The sequence below is a fragment of the Podarcis erhardii genome (genome assembly GCF_964252035.2).
Source record: "Podarcis erhardii genome assembly, chromosome: 17".
Taxonomy (NCBI): domain Eukaryota; kingdom Metazoa; phylum Chordata; class Lepidosauria; order Squamata; family Lacertidae; genus Podarcis; species Podarcis erhardii.
Genome location: NC_138515.1, coordinates 29157770 through 29176709, shown reverse-complemented (window position 1 = coordinate 29176709; position 18940 = coordinate 29157770). Strand labels below are relative to the sequence as shown.

At 47.5% G+C, this 18940-nt stretch overlaps 1 protein-coding gene across 3 annotated transcripts in view; it reads left to right on the top strand.

Annotated features, from left to right (window-relative positions):
- The window catches only part of CORO2A (coronin 2A), a 59372-nt gene extending 45941 nt beyond the window's left edge, over positions 1-13431 (top strand). For all 3 annotated transcript variants that reach the window (XM_081845192.1, XM_081845191.1, XM_081845193.1), the window contains exons 5-12: positions 912-1091; positions 3296-3412; positions 4029-4133; positions 4391-4487; positions 7154-7266; positions 7371-7461; positions 9100-9359; positions 11846-13431. In XM_081845192.1, the coding sequence (XP_081701318.1) occupies positions 912-1091; positions 3296-3412; positions 4029-4133; positions 4391-4487; positions 7154-7266; positions 7371-7461; positions 9100-9359; positions 11846-11977 (1095 nt within the window). In that variant the 3' untranslated portion in view covers positions 11978-13431. The remainder of the gene's footprint in view (positions 1-911; positions 1092-3295; positions 3413-4028; positions 4134-4390; positions 4488-7153; positions 7267-7370; positions 7462-9099; positions 9360-11845) is intronic.
- Positions 13432-18940: the final 5509 nt, after the last annotated feature.

The following is an 18940-nucleotide window of genomic DNA, read 5'->3' as shown; positions in this document are numbered from 1 at the left end:
CTAGTCCTTAATGGTTGCAAAGGAATGAAGTAAAAGTGGGTGGTGATGTCTCCTGAAACTTCACAAGCCAGATTCATTCTAGATCATGGGAAGTAATAGTGCCACTGTATTCTGCTCTGGTCAGACTTCACCTGGAGTACTGTGTCCAGTTCTGGGCACCACAGTTCAAGAAGGACACTGACAAACTGGAACGTGTCCAGAGGAGGGCAACCAAAATGGTCAAAGGCCTGGAAACGATGCCTTATGAGGAACGGCTAAGGGAGCTGGGCATGTTTAGCCTGGAGAAGAGGAGGTTAAGGGGTGATATGATAGCCATGTTCAAATATATAAAAGGATGTCACATAGAGGAGGGAGAAAGGTTGTTTTCTGCTGCTCCAGAGAAGCGGACACGGAGCAATGGATCCAAACTACAAGAAAGAAGATTCCACCGAAACATTAGGAAGAACTTCCTGACAGTAAGAGCTGTTCGACAGTGGAATTTGCTGCCAAGGAGTGTGGTGGAGTCTCCTTCTTTGGAGGTCTTTAAGCAGAGGCTTGACAACCATATGTCAGGAGTGCTCTGATGGTGTTTCTTGCTTGGCAGGGGGTTGGACTCGATGGCCCTTGTGGTCTCTTCCAACTCTATGATTCTATGATTCTATGATTCTATGATTGCTGGATATAGTTTTCAGTGTTCAGGGGCTGGAGCATTTGCACCCCATGCAGCCTCCTGTTCTTCCCCGTGGCTAGAAGAAGCTGCATAGATTTTGCCCAGTCAAGCTGAACAGGGAAAATCATGGAAATGTGCTGTGTGCAATTTGTCCAAGTTGCATAGCGTTGGGAGTAGTCATTGTTCTTTTTGTGCATTGTCTGCACTGTGGGGGGTGGGGAGCTCGGGAAACATTCACCAACGCACCTCTCTTTGCCTTCAGATCATGATCTGGAACCTTGAGACCAAAGAGTCTGTAATTCAGACCCCGGTGAAGACAATCCACTTCCACACGGACGTTATTCTTTCCATGTCGTTCAACACAGACGGGAGCCTCTTGGCCACGGCCTGCAGGGACAGGAAAATAAGGGTCATTGACCCACGAGCAGGAACTCTCTTACAGGTATGCAGGGCTGATGAGATTGATTAGTGCCACACGGGAAGACCGCTTGCTGTTTGTTTTAGATGGCTAAAAGGATGTTCTCACCTGTGCACAGGAGACGGATAGGTCTGCAGGCCAGAAGGTGGGGTGCATCTTTCTCTGAAACAGCAGGGTCTAGAGCAGAAGATCTAGCTTAGATCCTACACCAGGTTTACATCTGGGGACATAAACCAGAGCTGCTGTCCTTTACAGCCTTATTCTGTTCTGTAGCTGGGCAGCACTTTCAAAGTTAGCTTCTCCTTCTCCTGAATAATGATGAATTGATTCTGAATTGGAATCACAACTCTCTTTCACATCTGATGGGCTGTCCGCCTAGCTTGATATAGGCAGTTTAGGAGTGGGAAGGTGACTCGGCTGCCGTCCATGACATTAAGATTGTCACTTGACTGCTTGCAGTTACCTTATCTTTCAGGTGAGGAGTTTCAATCTTAGATGGGTTGGTGGGCCCAATGTCCCTCCCCGAAGGCCACCTTGGGGCTACGCCCGTTATTTTGCACCATAATCACCACATTTTGAGGGAGGCAGAAGTCAGTCATAGGCCATTCAGTTCATTTCTAAAGTACCGTATTTTTCGCTCCATAACACACACTTTTCCCCTCTTAAAATCTAAGGAGAAATGTCTGTACGTCTTATGGAGCAAATGTGTGGTCCCTGGGGCTGAGGGGCAGGGAACCTGGGCTTCCCCTGCCAGCCCCGACCTGTTCTTTGGGGCTGGCGGTGGGAGAAAGCGCTTCTGGGGTAGCCTGCAAATCCTCCGCAGGGCAACGGTGAGCCTTCATCCCGCTGCCCTGAGGAGGCTTTGCACGGCTATCCCTGGCTTTTGCGGGAGGTGGGGGAAGGGACAGAGCGAGGCTCTCTCACTTCCCCCACCTCCCGCAAAAGCCCCCAAGAGCCGCATTTTTTTTTCTTGAATTCCCCCCTCCCCCCCCAAAAAAGTAGGTGCGCCTTATGGTCAGGTGTGCCCTATCGAGTGAAAAATATGGTACCCCCCTCATTATTCAGCGTCCAGCCTGATGCATTGTCCTGGACTGGTTGGACTCAGAGGAACAGTGGGAGGGAACTACACAGGGAAGAAGGCTGAGAGCTTAGGGAGTGGTGGGACGATGACGAGTAATCAGAGGGAGAAGATTGGGAAGAGCTGGTGTCAGAAGCTAAAGGCGTAACAGTGTGCTTAGACAGTCTGTGGCTGAGAGAAGTCCAGGATCAGAAATGGAAGCTGATAAGAGCAAGGATGTCTTCCCCTTGTGCTGCAACAAGCTAGCCTCCTCCCTAGTCTCCCAGAACCAGAAGAGGCATGAAGTGGGAAGAACAAGGCATGCAGGTGCAGTCTCCGATTGTTTAGGGGAGGGAAACCTGGAAAGGAGACTTAGATGGCTGTGGGGAGACAGGAACCTTTAGTCTGGGCAATTGATCCATGGGGCAAGAACTACTGGGGATGAGCTGCTGTGCTCATTAGACTTGACGCTCAGCCAAGTCTGTGCAAATCCTGTTCTTGCTAATAAAGAGTTAACTTCAACAGGCAGGGTGTGATTTACTGCTGGCTTGCTCCTGTCACTTATCTACCTGGGGTCCTGATTCCCAGTTACCCTCTTCATTGCTCCTGTGAAGTGTTTCTGTGTCCCAAGGCCTGTGCTACACACTGCTGATTTAAGTGGAATACGCAAGAGAAGCCTTTAAGAGGACAGGTAGTTTTCTAGCTCAGATGATTCATCAGTTGGTGTGTAATGTGATCGTTCCCCAGGAGCGCACTGGCGTTCCCCAAGAGGCCTGACAAGCCCTGCCTTGACAGTCTACCTTAAATTAGTCTGGTATGGCTTCGAAATAATATACAGTGGTACCTCAGGTTAAGTACTTAGTTCGTTCCGGAGGTCCGTTCTTAACCTGAAGCACCACTTTAGCTAATGGGGCTTCCTGCTGCTGCTGCTGCACCGCTGGAGCACGATTTCTGTTCTCATCCTGAAGCAAAGTTCTTAACCCGAGGTACTATTTCTGGGTTAGCGGAGTCTGTAACCTGAAGCGTATGTAACCCGAGGTACCACTGTATTGCTGCATCAGCTGTACAGGGAGATAAGCGAATGCTGTGAATTTTGATGGTGGAGGGTTTTCAAGAAGCAGCATTTGGTGTGCTTGATTTCCTCTGAGTAACACGCCGTGTCTTCTTGCAGGAAGCAAACAACAAGTCTCACAGAGTGAATAAAGTTTTGTTTCTAGGAAACATGAAAAAGCTGCTCTCCACGGGGACATCGAGGTGGAACAACAGGCAAATTGCACTATGGGATCAGGTGAGTTGCTCAGCAAATCACTTCAGGCACCCGCCACGCTAATGGTTCCATCACAGATCAACACTTTAGCTCTGTCTCTCTCTGCTGTTTAGGCCGTGCGCACACACTAAATCTTTAAAGCTCATTCAAATATAGTATCAATAAACAGCTATGTGCTTTTTAAAAGACATCTGAAGGCAGCCCTGTTCAGGGAAGCTTTTAGTGTGTGGTGTTGTATTGTGCTTTTAGTATTATTATTTTTTTGTTGGGAGCCGCCCAGAGTGGCTGGGGCAACCCAGCCAGATGGACGGCAAGCAAGCAAACAAACAAATCAAAGCAATTATGAACAGAGATGTGCAAAGAGCTTCTCTCTGTGACAGAGTACAACAGTGGCTGATGTGGGGCATGGCATGCCTGCGCCATTTTGTGTCACTTTCCCTGCTCTTTTAGATGTGGCAGCCATTTTGTTTTATGCCAGGCCCCCACAGCAGCCATTTTGTGACTGGTGCAAATGCCCTATGTCCCCAGTGGCCCCAAAAGGTTGGCGGCCCCTGCTCTAAATCCTTCTGGAACTGCATTTGTTGTTCTTGTTGTGTTTTGCCACTTTATAGCTGTAGTTTCTGGTTTCCTCACGCAGGGTGACCTTTCCGTGCCTTTAGTAGAGGAGGATATGGACGGTTCCTCGGGTCTCTTGTTTCCTTTCTATGACTCGGACACACACATGCTGTATGTGCTGGGCAAGGTGAGTCCTTGCCCTTGCTACAGAGTCTTAAGTATGTGGGCAAGACTATAAATAAAACTTTTGCAATAACTAGATTCCCAGGCCTGGCTGTTGAAACCGCTCTCCACGTGGAACGGGCATTTGAGCGCGTTAAGAACGGTGGCAGGATTCTTTAGCTGGGGACCATGAAATCTCTTCGCCCAAATGGTGTGTCGGGAGCCAAGCACACCCTTCTCTTGGATACAACACTGCCCTCTTGTCTCTTCCATTATCTCTAGGGCGACGGGAACATCAGGTACTACGAGATAAGTTCGGAGAAGCCATACCTAAATTACCTGATGGAGTACCGCTCCCCTTTGCCCCAGAAAGGAATCGGTGAGCTTGCAGCCATTTTCATTGCTGGTGATGTGCGATAAAGGGGTGTCCGTGAACAACCGATAGGGCAAGAGGCAGCTGGTCATGGGAAGATAACGGGCCTCGGTCTGTTCCTCCTTCCCTTCAGTTTTGTCACAGCTGTGCAATGTGGCTGAGGTTCTTCCTTTCGCCGCTTCCTTTTCGAGGGAATTTCATCAGAGAACTATTGCTTTACTTCAGGCTGTTCAAAAATACCATTCTAAGAGGCCTTTCTTTTCTCTCCCCCCCCCCACTCTTTAGCTGTGTACACAGCATACAAAGCATACAAGGCTCCCCCCCCCAATAATCCTGGGAACTGTAGTTTAGCTCTTCACAAAGCTACAATTCCCAGCAGAGTTCCCAGGGGAGAAGCAGTGTCTTTTAACTGGGCTTTAAACACATGGTGTGCATGAAGCTTCTATCTGAATATGAAACTGCACCATAGAGCAACCATTTTCTGTTCCAACTAGCAGACCTCCTTCTCTGGGGGTGCAAAGGGGAGGGATTGCTTGGCTATAGCCCAGCCAAATCCTCAGTCTCTTTAAACAGCCCCCCCCCCAACTGCAGAGGAGGAGGTTGTAGCTGTTGGCATTTTCTAGTTAAAACGCTCCACAGACGTTAATACTGAATCTCTGTTGGAAGAGCACACTTTGCCCTGGATATAATTACATGGAGACACTGAGTTTAGGAAAATAAGAAAGTTGCTTTTATTACAGGAAATGCATGTTTGAGAGAAAAGATCCTGGTTCTGTGTGTCTAAGGTGGAGGTGCCCTGAGCCGTGCTTGCTCTCGCATTTGAGCAGGAGAGACACAAAGGATGTCTCTCCTCTCAAGGAGAAAAGCAGAGGAGGAGGAAATGAGTAGGGTGTGTCATTTTAGGGGGGGAATTTAATTTTTGCAAATTTCTTCAGTGAGAGGGTCTTAAAAATATGCTTTTGGGTGTGAGGAATTCAAACCCGCGATTCTTTTTGTGATCAGACAATGTTTAGCTTGGTCCGTCTATGTTTGGTGAAGAGGCACAAAAACTGCTTTTGGAAAACCAAAGAATTTTAATTTTACCTTCTGAAAATGTCAGTCAATGCCCAATAATAATAATAACAATAATAATAGCTACACGTACTTGGTCATTTTTAATGATTACTATGCAGTTTTACACAGTTTTACTTCCCAAGCAAAACTGAATAGCTCAGTAGATTAGAGCATGGTGCTGATAATGCCAAGGTCGCAGGTTCGATCCCCAAATGGGACAGCTGCATATTCCTGCAATACGGATGATCCTCTGAATCCCTTCCAACTCTACAGTTCTGTGATTCTAAATTATATTAATGTAGCCAAAATATCTTTTGAATCCCCAACTCATGCTGCAGCTTTTCAGAACCCCTCATTTTGGAATTTGGAAGTTGAAAAATTCAACAAGCCCTAGGAAATGAGATCAGCAACCCTGAGAGGTCTAACGCCTGAGAGAAGGTCAGCACCAATTACGTAGGTTGGAAAGGACAGTCTAAAACAGGATCTTCCACCCACGCTTTCCCAAGCAAACACATCAGCCTCCACTGCAAGCTGAGTTGCATCCCAACACTTCTCAACAGTAGCTCTGGGCTTTTTCTGACGCAAGCCACTTCCCACTTGCTACTGTAGATTTTGCCGCAAAGCAAACGAAGGGTGAGGCAGCGAGACCAGCAGAGAAAAATGGAGTGGCTGTTAAAGAGACAGGAGAGTTTTCCAACTTGTTCCCTGGTGATCTCACATCAGGTTGGAGCCAGAGGCAGCAACGTTTAAGAGGAGTTGGATGGGAGAGAAAAAAATTGCACAGAGAGGGAAGCAGTGTATTCTGTGATGGTTGGAGAAAGACAATGTTGTCAGTGCTGGATGGGAGGTAAAAACATAAGAGGCCAACCCCACTCCCTGCTCTCAGTTTCCCCCCTCTACAAGTCTCCCTGCATGTTTGTAGAGGAAGAGGAGCAGCTGGAGTTTTAAGCCCCATGTTAAGGATCTCGTAAGTGCCTCCCTCAATCGGTGGCCCATCTAGTCCAGCATTCTGCTTTTGCAGTGGCCAACTAGATGTTGTGGGAAACTTGTAACCAGAAATGGAGCTCTGTACTTGTGCTTCCTCACAAGTGGTAAGTCATACCTTGGGTTACAGACACTTCAGATTGCGCATTTTCGGGTTATGGACCCGCCAAAACCCAGAAGTACCGGAATGGGTTACTTCTAGGTTTCGGCGGATGCGCAGAAGCACTAAATTGCACTTTGCGCATGCGCAGAAGCGCCGAATCGCAACCTGTGCGTGCGCAGACGCGCTACTGTGGGTTGCGAACGTGTATACCACACGGATCAAGTTTGCAACCCGAGCGTCCACTGTATTCAGAAACGTACTGCCTCCAGCAGTAGAGACAGAACATGACCATCATGGCTAGTGGCCATTGTTAGTTTTATCAATGCCTCAGTCATTTTAGCTGCACTTCCCTGAACCTTTTCCAGCTTTTGGAGGTCAAGCGGCGAGATCTGTTCACAGTATTCCGAATGCAGTCACACCACAGATTTGCATAATGGGATTGTGGTAATTGCCAGTTTTATTAGCAGTGTTGGCCAGTGCATGTCTAGTTTCACATTGCCATAACACTTCTCCCCGCTTCCCCTGTCTTTAGGTTTCATGCCAAAGAGGGGACTGGATGTCTCTTCCTGCGAGATCTTCCGATTCTACAAACTGATCCCAGCCAAGTACATGATAGAGCCAGTGTCTATGATAGTTCCGCGTCGGGTGAGTGAATCTCTCCTGGCTTTCTCCGGGTGGTTTCTAAACAGGGCTGGGGGGGGGGGCACTTGCTCAGACGTAAGCCAGTGTGCTCTGGTATCTCTCTGCAGTCTGAATCGTACCAGGAAGACATCTACCCGATGACAGCTGGAGCCCAGCCAGCCCTGACGGCACAAGAATGGCTAAGCGGCAGTAATAAAGGTCAGTGGGACCCAAAGGGCCTGAATCAAAATGATGTCTCTCTGGTCTGCATCGTGTTAATGGCAGAACTAGAGGATCAGGTGAGCGACACACCTGTAGGAGCATTGCTAGGTTTGAGCGGGGACCCTGCGCAAGATGCCCATCAAGCGCCAACCTCCCATATTTCTCACTCTCCTCCCCACCTCCTGCCTGGCTTTGCTGTTCCCATAGTGACAAGTGCTTTCTGTTGAAACCACTTGGTGTAACTGAGAACTGCTCGGATAGCTCCGTCGGTCGAGCATGAGACTCTTAACCTCAGGGTTGTGGTTTCGAGCCCCATGGCGGACAAAACATTCCTGTATTGTAGGGGGTTGGACTAGATGACCCTAGTGATCCCTTGCAATTCTACAAGCACACCTTGCTGCTGCTAAGGAGCTCATCATACACTCAGTTGTTCCTCTGTAGCCATGTTGGTACCTACCCAACACTGGACATCAGTGGATGACAGATATCGGGCAGGCAGATGTGGTTTAGGAGAAACAACCTCATGGGCCGAAGGAGGCCTAGCAAGCCAAATTTGGCTCATGGTCTAGAGATTCCCTGCCCCTGCTTTAAGCATGAGCAACGTTGAGACATGAAGCTACAGAAATGTAGGCTCTGCACTGCTGCAGTGAATGTGTAATGGTCACCTGAGGCAGTCTCTTAAGGCTTGAGTCTCTTAAGTCTCCAAGGCTTGAGTCCTTGGAGCTCTGGTGCGTGGAAGAATCATTCTCTTTTGGCCTAGCCAAAGAAATTGGGCAAAATGAGAGAAAAAAAACTATGTATTGATACATCACCCAGGACCTGTTTGAGGGCAAGAGCGCAATGGCACCTTCACCCACACTGTACCGGCACCGGTTGAGGGCCCCATTGCGCTTTGGCCCTCAAACTGAGGGAGGAGCGAGCTGCTGGGGCCGATGCAGCTTGTTCTTCCCTCAGTGTGCCAAGCATTGGCGGCAGAGGGACTTTCTCTTACGCCTGTGGCCCAGTGTGTGGAAGAACGAGCTGCATCAGCTTTGGTCCTGTGAGGTGCTGGGGTGAAACAGCTGCTGCTCCGCCGACAGAGCTGAGGCAGATTCACTCTGGTGCCTCATGGGGCTAGGCCCAATGCAGCTTGTTCCTCCCTCCGCTTTTCAACATCGCAGTGTATCACTATATCACAATGTTTGGCTGGTGATACGTCACAATGTTGAAAATCTGAAAAGCCCTAGTCGTGTGTACTTTCTCTAGTGCAGAGTACAGTGGTACCTTGGGTTGCATACACTTCAGGCTAAAGACTCTGCTAAAATAGAAATAGTACCTCGGGTTAAGAACTTTGCTTCAGGATGAGAACCGAAATTGTGCTCTGGTGGCAGTGGGAGGCCTCATTAGCTAAAGTGGTGCTTCAGGTTAAGAACAGTTTCAGGTTAAGAACGGACCTCCAGAACGAATTAAGTACTTAACCCGAGATACCACTGTATATCAGTCCTCACAGGCTTCATTACTGGAATGAGTGAAATCTGCTTCTTTCTGTCATTCACTGGCTTGACTCTAAAAACCTCTGTGAGTCTTCAGAGTCTGTTCTGAAATCCTCTGATCTTCCTGATTTTTGTGCCAAATGCTCCTTCCTGTTGCCCGCAGGCCCCGTCTTGATGTCTCTGAGACCAGGCTCCGTCATCTTGAACTCTTTGCCACCACTCTCTGCGAAGGAGGCAGTGCTGGAAGCCACAGAGCCTGCCCAGCTGCGGACCAGGGTGGCAGACATCATTGAAAAGCCAAGCAGGGTGCAAGAGAGATGGGGGTACTGGAAGGCCGAGGAGAGGGGGCCAGAAGACAGGAAAATCGGGCTGTCAAACGGCTTTGATGTTTTTGAGTGTCCTCCGCCCAAAACTGAAAATGAGGTATGATTGTCTGACAGAGAGAAGAAGCCTTGTTGGCAAGTCAAGATAAGCAGCTTAAAGTGGGTGCTACCGCTCCGGCGGGAAGCTAAATGGTGTTTCCATGCGCTGCTCTGGTTAAACCAGAGCCTAGGACTTGCAGATCAGAAGGTCGGCGGTTCGAATCCCCACGACGGGGTGAGCTCCCGTTGCTCGGTCCCTGCTCCTGCCAACCTAGCAGTTCGAAAGCACGTCAAAGTGCAAGTAGATAAATAGGGGAAGGTAAACGGTGTTTCCGTGTGCTGCTCTGGTTCGCCAGAAGCGGCTTAGTCATGCTGGCCACATGACGCGGAAGCTGTACGCCGGCTCCCTCGGCCAATAAAGCGAGATGAGCGCCGCAACCCCAGAGTCGGTCACGACTGGACCTAATGGTCAGGGGTCCCTTTACCTTTACCTAAGCTGGAAACTGGCTAGCTGGGAGTCCAGAGCAAGGAAAGTCCCCTTTCTCAGGGTGTGCAAAGCAGTACAAGGAGTGAGGGCTTGCCCAGTTGGGCAAGGCACCAATACAGCTTTTTCCTCCCTCTGCATATTTAAACTGCTCAGCTGAGGAGTGTGCAGCTGCCCTTGCCTCAGTTGAGCAGTTAAAGGAGACCCCAGCCCAGCGCTGGCTCCTGCAAGCCGACGGTGGGGTGGGGGCTCTGTGAAACTGCTGAGCTGAGGGGAGCACGGTTGCCACTCCCCGCAGCGAGCAGTTAAAGGAGCCCCAATGTTTCTCCCGCTTGTGGGCAAGCTGTGAGAGCACCGGGGCTGTTTCAGCTAGGGAGGGGGAACCTTCCTGATTCCCCAGCTGAGCTGCGCAAACAAGCTGCATTGTCCCAGCCTGCAAGCCTGGGTGAAACCTCCTCAGCTCTCTAGGTGAGAGCTGGGGCGGTTTCACCTGGTGTCTCATGGGCAGAGGCCAGTGCATCTTTTCTTCCAACATCGTGGCAATACACTGTGATGTTGAAAAGCTGATATTGGCCAGCCCTACTGGGGTGGGTAGTAAAAGGTAAAGGTAAAGGGACCCCTGACCATTAGGTCCAGTTGTGACCGACTCTGGGGTTGCTGCGCTCATCTCGCTTTATTGGCCGAGGGAGCCGGCGTACAGCTTCCGGGTCATGTGGCCAGCATGACTAAGCCGCTTCTGGAGAACCAGAGCAGTGCATAGAAACGAAACACCGTTTACCTTCCCACCAGAACGGTACCTATTTATCTACTTGCACTTTGACATGCTTTCGAACTGCTAGGTTGGCAGGAGCAGGGACCGAGCAACGGGAGCTCACCCCGTTGCGGGGATTCGAACCGCCGACCTTCTGATCGGCAAGTCCTAGGCTCTGTGGTTTAACCCACAGCGCCACCCGCGGGGAGGGCACTAATATTTTTCAACCCAAGACCCACATTCGCAGTCTGCCAGCCCTCCAGTGGGGCTCATGCACACGCAGCCTGCACATATCTCACACCCATACAGAGCCATTCCACCTCCCAGAACTGAGATAATTTCAGTACTCCAGAGCAGGGGCTTTCAAACTGCGGCTGAGCTTCATTCATGTGGTCTGTGTTGTGTCTGCTAAGGACGGCAGGCACAGCGCCTGCTCCATCGTTCTTAGAATCCGATGGTCCATGCAGGTGAGCGGGACATGTCAGAAGTGACGGGGCGGGAGACCATTGAATATTGTGGAGAGGATTAGCAACACAAAAGAGTGAGCAGGAGGAAGCAGTGAGAAAAAAGTCAGCGTGGAATTCTAACTGTAACGCAACAAAATGCAATGCAAGAAATAAAAGATGATTAAAGATCCTACAGCATCTAGCACAGTGCATTACAATTCCTACAGGAGGCAGAAAAATCATTTAGTGGTCCGCCAGGTCCCTCGCCAATTTTCAAGTGGTTCATGGGGCAGGGGGAGGTTTGGGCACCACTCCTTTGGAGGAACTCGCATATCTTAAAATGACTAATGAAGGCTCATTAACTTTGGCATACTTAGGGAAACTTGTAAAATTCTCAAGCCTCTTATATACTGAGTTCTTTCCCCCTAGTCTTGAGAGATGAAACCTCTCCCATCATACCCTTGGGATCAGTTTTGGCACGGCTACAGCTAAACAACCCACCATCATTAGGAGCAGCTCAGGGTACCCTGGAAACAGAAAAGGATGTTTCACCAGCACTTGGGAAATATCAGAGCGTTCCTTCCTATTTCTGGAGCACTCAGTGGCTTGCTCACAATGGCTGTGGCTTGCTCAGCACTGCACAAGCTGGGGCAACCCAGTCAGATGGGCAGGGTATAATTATTTTTTAATTAATTAATTAATTAGCTGCCCTCACCTTTGGGGCTGCCCGGGCCTCTTAAAATGCCTTACCAGAGTCATGAGTTTGGCCACCACTGATCTATACAGTTTCAAATAGACATCGGACGGTAAAAAAAATCGTGGTGGCTATAGATAGCATAGTGACTTGTGAAACCTCTGCTTTCCAGCTGCTGCAGATGTTTTACCGGCAGCAGGAAGAAATCCGGAGGCTCCGCGAACTGACGATTCAGCGGGACGTGCAGATCAAACAGCTGGAGCTGGAGATTAAAAACCTTCGCATGGATTCCGGCAGGTTCTGACGGGACGTCGCTTGGCAGCCTTTGGAAGGCGGCTCAGACTCCAGGACAATGGTTGCCTCCAAGTACTACTGCGGGGAGATTTTGGATTAGGAGGACTTGAGATCTTATAGGCAACTCATTGCCTGCCTCAAGTGCCCATTTTCTGGAAGCCAGAGGCTGCTGGGACTCTTACGGGTGCTTTGTTTACTAGTCGCCTTCTTCGAACCAGAGAACGAACTGGTTTGAAAGTGGCCCAAGAGTCACTCTGGGAAGTCTCAGTGTGAAGGCAGAGGCTCCATCGGCTCCCTTGTGCCTGTGTGTGCCTGGTACTTCATTGAGGAGCAGCGAGGGCATCTTCCAAGTCCCCGGTGCCCATCTGAGCTTGGCCTTGTGGTCGTTTTGACTCATCCAGGCTGTCCAGCAATGAACCGTTGCGACATGAAGGCGAAGTGGCTCAGGACTCTTCTCTGTTCCTCCCCAGAGCTGAACAGAGCAGGCTGTTTCTACACTGAATTACTTTGGTCTCTCTTGTGGTCGATGATGGTTTGGGGGGGGGGCATGTCTAAGTCATCCGCTTCCCTTAGTTTTATGGGTTTTCCTTTGCAAATAGGGTTGCACTCAAAAGGTGAGGAGCAAAGAAATGGGAGTCTGTAATCAGTAAAGGCAAAATCAGGAATGTAGGTTTGTTTGGTTATAAAGGGGAGCGAATTTCAAAAGCCAAGCTTTTGAAAGGGATGTTTCATTGTTGAGCCTTGTGAGGCAGACCAGGTCGTAACCAGAGCGTATCTGCAGCTCCTGTCTATACACAGTCATCTTTCAACTTCACCCATAATATTTCCCCAGAGTCACTTCATGCCTTAAGCCAACAATGGACTGAGGACCAATTCTCTGAACTGGCTTCCTTCCAGTTGCCTCAAACCCAACCTTCCACTAGTTGCTTCTTCCCACTTTTCCACTGAATATTGTTGCCAGAATTAACATGGGACATTGCAGGGCAATGTCCAGAAAGGAGTTCAGACATCCAATTTCCAGCTCATCTTACAGAATATTCCGTCCTTCCCCATTTCATCTGGTTCAGAGCCCGTTTCTAGGACTACGCTTTTGCAAAATCACAAGGCTCTTCTTTCAAACGGTTTCCCATCTTCTGCTCCGATACCTACGACCAATGCTTTGCCTGATCTTCCATTGCCTGCTGATTCCCACACAAGTCTATGCAAAGCACTGCCATCCGTGTAATTCTCCTTCCTGGTCTCGGGGCTGACCACCTGAAATATCCAAAGACTGTGAAGCCCTGGGATAGCGAAGGGATGAGTCTTTGGGAGCAGGGGAGGATGAGTCTTCTGGCGGGATACCTTTAAAGCACTTCTCCCCAAGTCCTGAAAGTTAAGACCTGTTGCTGAAAAACAAAAAAAATGGTTGAGCTCCTGCGATGTCAAGAGCTGGGGCTTGAAGAAACGCAAGCAGCCCTGCTCATAGAATCATAGAGTTGGAAGAGACCACAAGGGCCATCGAGTCCAACTCCCTGCCAAGCAGGAAACACCATCAGAGCACTCCTGACATATGGTTGTCAAGCCTCTGCTTAAAGACCTCCATAATAAAATCATAAAGACCCCATTGCCCTGGCTAGTTCGGGAAAACTCAAGAGTTGTTTAGGAGTGAGAGCAAGGGCAACACTGAGCAGCACACCCCAGTCTGGTCACTGTAACACCGGGCCTACAGTGCTCACATACTTCTATCTTCAGCTAGATTTCCCCCCTTCATTCACTTTCCGCATAGCTTCTCAGAAAGACCAATAATTACCAGTTCAAAAATCACTCCAAAGGCCTGCTTTTAATTGCAGCAATCCCCATTGGCTTGATAAAACTGTGCCCAGGCATGCCTCTCACCATCTTGCTTTTTATAATTTTTTTAACCTTAGCATTAGATCTGCCAGTGCTTGTTAGGAGTAACGCCTCTCATATCCTACCTGTAGAAGCAACAGTGCAGTTTTGCCTGGATTGCACTATTCAGATTATTGGGAAGAGGGTTGGACAGTTCCTGTGTATACAAAGTTATCATATCAAGAATCTAGCCTAGCTTTCTCTTGGACATAATGCCTTTTTTATGTGCATTTGCTTACGTAGGGAAAGCATTCAGGCGATTCCCCCACTTCAATCTGAAGTGCTACAAGCCCAGAAAAGCTGTATTACCGTATTTTTCGCCCTATAAGACACACTTTTTCCCTTCCAAAAATGAAGGGGAAATGTGTGTGTGTGTTATGGGGCGAATGCAGGCTCCTTGGCTTCAGCAATAGCAACGCGAAGCCTCCGAAGCCTGCGCTCCGGAGGCTTCGCGTTGCTTCCGCTGAAGCCAGCAGTCTGCTCTTGGAGGCTGGCGGTGGGGGAAAGCAGCGCTTCCCCCATCGCCAGCCCCAGAGGATGGGGGGCAGCGGGAAGGCACGCGACGCCTTCCCGCTACTCTCCAACCCGGCTTGGAGGCTGGCAGTGGGGGAAAGCAGGCTTTTCCCCAAGGAGGGAGAAGGGACAGACTGGCGGAGTCCGTCCCTTCTCCCTCCTGTGGGCTTTTGCGGGAGATGGGGGAATTCCCCCACCTCCCGCAAAAGCAGGCAAAAGCCGGGCGCTCTTTAAAGCGGCTGCGTGGCTTTTGCTGGCTTTTCTAGGAGCTGGGGGAATTCCCCTACCTCGTAGAAAAGGCCGTAGGAGCCGCGCAGCCTTTAAAGAGCGCGCCGCTCTTGGGGGCTTTTCCCCAAGGAGGGAGAAGGGACTGACTGGCCGTTTCAGCCCCTTCTCCCTCCTGGAGAAGGAGGGAGTCCCTTCTCCCTCCTTTGCCACCTCCCGCAAAAGCAGGAAGAAGGTCTTGGAGTAGCACACAGGCTGCGTGCAGCCTGTCTGCTGCTCCCAGAGCTGCGGGGGGGGGGGTCATTTTTTTCCCCTTGATTTCCCCCCCTGAAAACTAGGTGCGTCCTATAGGGCAAAAAATAATTGTGGCTTTGCTACTCCGGTGGTCAGAACAGTGCAAGAGGCATCATGAAACCTGTAGGAAACTCAACCTTACTTTGGATACCAAGCTTTTACCCTTTCAAACTGACCTCTGGATATTAAAGAGTATTTTATACCCATTGCTCATGGACTTTTATCCAATCCTTTTAAAAAGTAGCATCTCCACACTTCATTCCAGAGGGCCGTGATCTATTAGGAACTTTTCATAGTCATGCTGACTGTCCATTGGACAGACTTGTCTCTCCCAAATGGGACTAGCCATTGTGTTCACAATCGGGACACAATGGTGATATCCACCCTCTACTGCTAATCTCAGAGATTTTCTTTCTCCTGCCCACTGCCCCTAAAAAAAGCCGAGTGATCAGTTTTATCTAGCTGTTGCTAACAGTTTATTGTTGCAGACCAACAGCATGAGACTGCTGTGTAGCCTTTTTGCTGGTTGACAAGGGGGACTGAATCCAGGTTCCTGATCTTTTATCCCAAACAACTGACGAGCAGAGATCCAGCATTTATTTTTAACAGATTGTACACACACAGGGATGGGACTAGGACACCATCCATGCAGAATCCGTTGGCACAGGCTCTAATACCTCCAGCTAAGGATACATGTGCAAATAGTCCCAATCAGGATGGAGAAAAATGATTGTTAGTCATACTTAGGGTAGACTCATTCATATCAATGGACAAGTCAATTAATTCCAGTGGGTCTACCCTGATTATGACTAATGCTGGCTACCACCCCCTGCAATTTGTGGGATTGCTCTCTTTCCTTGTTTACAATGCAGAATAAATTATTTAAAGTAGTAGTCAGCTAAGGCAAAGGGAAAGTTAAGTTTGAAAATGCATTTTTAAAGTGTACCTTTAAATGATTTTTTGCTTGTTTTTATGCATTTTATCTGATCAACAGACAGCAATGTTAGCCATTTATCAAGGGGATTCCTCAATCCTAAATCTACTTGAAAAAAAATTACTACATTATGTTTACTGGTAACCTTTCAGAAAATGAATAATTCAGCACTTGAAAGTTATTTTTTAACGTATCACTTCTCTGTTCTATGTAAACCTTGGAGATGGTACATTTTAAAGCAACGCTTTACTCATGTATGTTGGAGGGAAAGAAATGAAAAGAAAATATCTATACAGTAATAGCAAACTGGTTACGCTTTATTAAACAGTGCCTAACTATATTTAATGATTGACAGAATTCTTCAGTTTTTTGTTATCTTCATTTAAAAGGAAGTAAATCATTCAGAATACAGTTGGGGGGGGCATACCTGAAAGATATTTGACTGGTCACAATTGCTCAAGGAATGATCCAGCCAAAGTTAAACACTCTTAACAGCTGATTGGTTTCAGTAAGAAAGTGGATTCAATGGGATTCAATCCTTAAACCAAAACAAATATCCAAATGTATTACTCTGATCCAGTTAGATTCCATGCCAGCCATGCAACCAAGTCCACAAAAAGCTAGTAGCCTACTACAGTTTTTACTAGTGCTACCGACCATGTGTATCAGTGCAAGTAATCTGTGGCACATCAACAATATGAGAAACACACACTTTATTCTTAAATGACTTGACAAGCTGCCTGTCCATTTAGGCACAGCAAGATGGGGAATCATATGCACAAATAGTTTTACATAGAAGGTTTCCCACCCACTTGGGCTGGAATCCCATCAAATACCTCTTTGAGAAAGAAGAGCAGGGAAGCTGGTTTCAGTCTCCTCCCACCCTGTCAAAACAGCCAATTAAAAACACATTGTTTCAGGTTTTTCTCTTCTACACATACATGCAGCCCAGGAGCTATCAAACCAAGATATCCACATAACTTAAAAAGAAACTCAAAATGGAGCAGTCATTTTCTGTTCACAAGCACCTCTTTTCTTAAATTGGCTGGTACCCAACATATATATGTGCTCTAGTATATCACTAGCTCCTGTGATATACTAACCAAGGAGTCTCTACTGCAATTCCAGAGGAGCACAGAATGTGACACAGGGCCCAAAATTCTGCTTCCTGAGAACCTCAGCTTTCAATTAAAAGCAAAAAGAGACCGGCTATTAGGCCTAGTGCCCGCAGATTATGTTTTGAAACTACAGGTGCCTACAGAATCTCATCTACCAGAGGTGTAGCTAAATATTTCCCATCGTCAGTAGGTGAAGTTTCAGTGCGCTACAGAAAGCTCCTTGCCCCTCCGTTACTTGCAAAACCAAAAATGTCTACACAAAACTGCATACATTTGCATAGTTTATACAGGTTACAGAATGCAGCTTTTTGATTTGGAATATGATTTTCAGCATATACATATCCTGGGCAAAAGAGCCTCACTCCTTTATTTATTGTTGCTGTATCTATCACTACCAACAGCATATCAATATGAACATTAGTTCCAAAGAGATGTATTTCCTGATTTATTTTTGTCCCTTGGCCACCGGATCCCTTTCAACTCTTTGATACAGTTCACTTCAGAACAGAATGAACACAAAGATTTCTACTCCTCACACCCTTGCAGCCCCCGCCTCAACCTGTTGTGGGGGGTTGGGGAACTCTCTGGACACATTTGGAGAGGCTGGGGGAAATACAGGTGGATCCCAGCCATTTTCTGCATTTACCGTATTTTTCGCTCTATAAGACGCACCAGACCACAAGACGCACCTAGTTTTTTGTGGAGGAAAACAAGAAAAAAAATATTCTGAATCTCAGAAGCTAGAACAGCAAGAGGGATCGCTGAGCAGTGAAAGCAGCAATCCCTCTTGCTGTTCTGGCTTCTGGGATAGCTGCGCAGCCTGCATTCGCTCCATAAGACGCGCACACATTTCCCCTTACTTTTTAGGAGGGAAAAAGTGAGTCTTATAGAGCAAAAAAAACGGTAATTGAATCTGAAATTGGAGGCAAGGTCATGTTAGAATGTCTCACTACATGAGAAGTAAGGATATCAAAAGCTCCAATTAACAGCGTTCAGCCTCGTCTGTTTAAAGGTCAAGTTCACTTTCATTATATGCATTTTGTATGACTAGGTTGTAATTCTATACCTACTTACCTGAGAGTAAGCCCCACTGAACTCAGTGGAACTTCTGCGTAGAAATGTACAGGATTAAGCTGTAAGAGCTCATTTCCATGTTGCATGTTCTGCAATCCTATATGCGTGTATACAGAGAAATAAGCCCCACTGAGATTAATGGGATTTATTTCCATGTAAGTGTGTACAGTACTGCATCATTAATCACGTACACAAATCACTTTATTTTGTAATGCAAGAGTGGCCAGGCCATACCATGTTTTTTTGTCCATGTAAAACATGCCAAGAAGTAAAAGATGGGGTGGCTTGCTGGTATATGCATTACAATCTGAGCATATGTGAGCACATGCACACAGTGTAAATCTTCTTTTAAAGATTTTGCACATGGATGTGGACCTTTGTGGACAAAAAATACCAAGATAAGAACCAATCCTATCTTTTAAAAAAATGTATTATTGCGGTTCAGAGATTTAGGGCAATATTATTTGCAAAGTGGGTGTAAAAGACAAAGTTCAATCACTGCATTTAAGAATAAAGGGTGTCTTCTGCACTGGGTGTATTCTACAGTTTACTACGAGCACACACACAAAAATCACAAAATTTGGTATTGACCATGGAAATCAGCAACCTGAAAATCTTAGTTTTCGTTTTTTTAAAAGTCCATCCTTAATGGGCAATAAGGTGGGTTTTTAAATCTGTGGCTAAAATCCTTGTAAGGTCTGAAGATTTCTAGTGGTTATGGCTTCAATATCCCACGTAATTCATTGTTCTTCTCCTTGACTAGCAGAAGCAGAATAAATTATGTAAACCAAGGAATTTACATGGGTCAAGGAATCTAGCTTCTGCTGGTACAATTTTTTAAAAAAATTAATGCAGAGTATACACAACCCTGCCCATAATGTGGTTTTAGAGAAATGAGAAGGCCACAGAATTTCAGATTAAGTCTGAACATAACAACTTTGCAAGA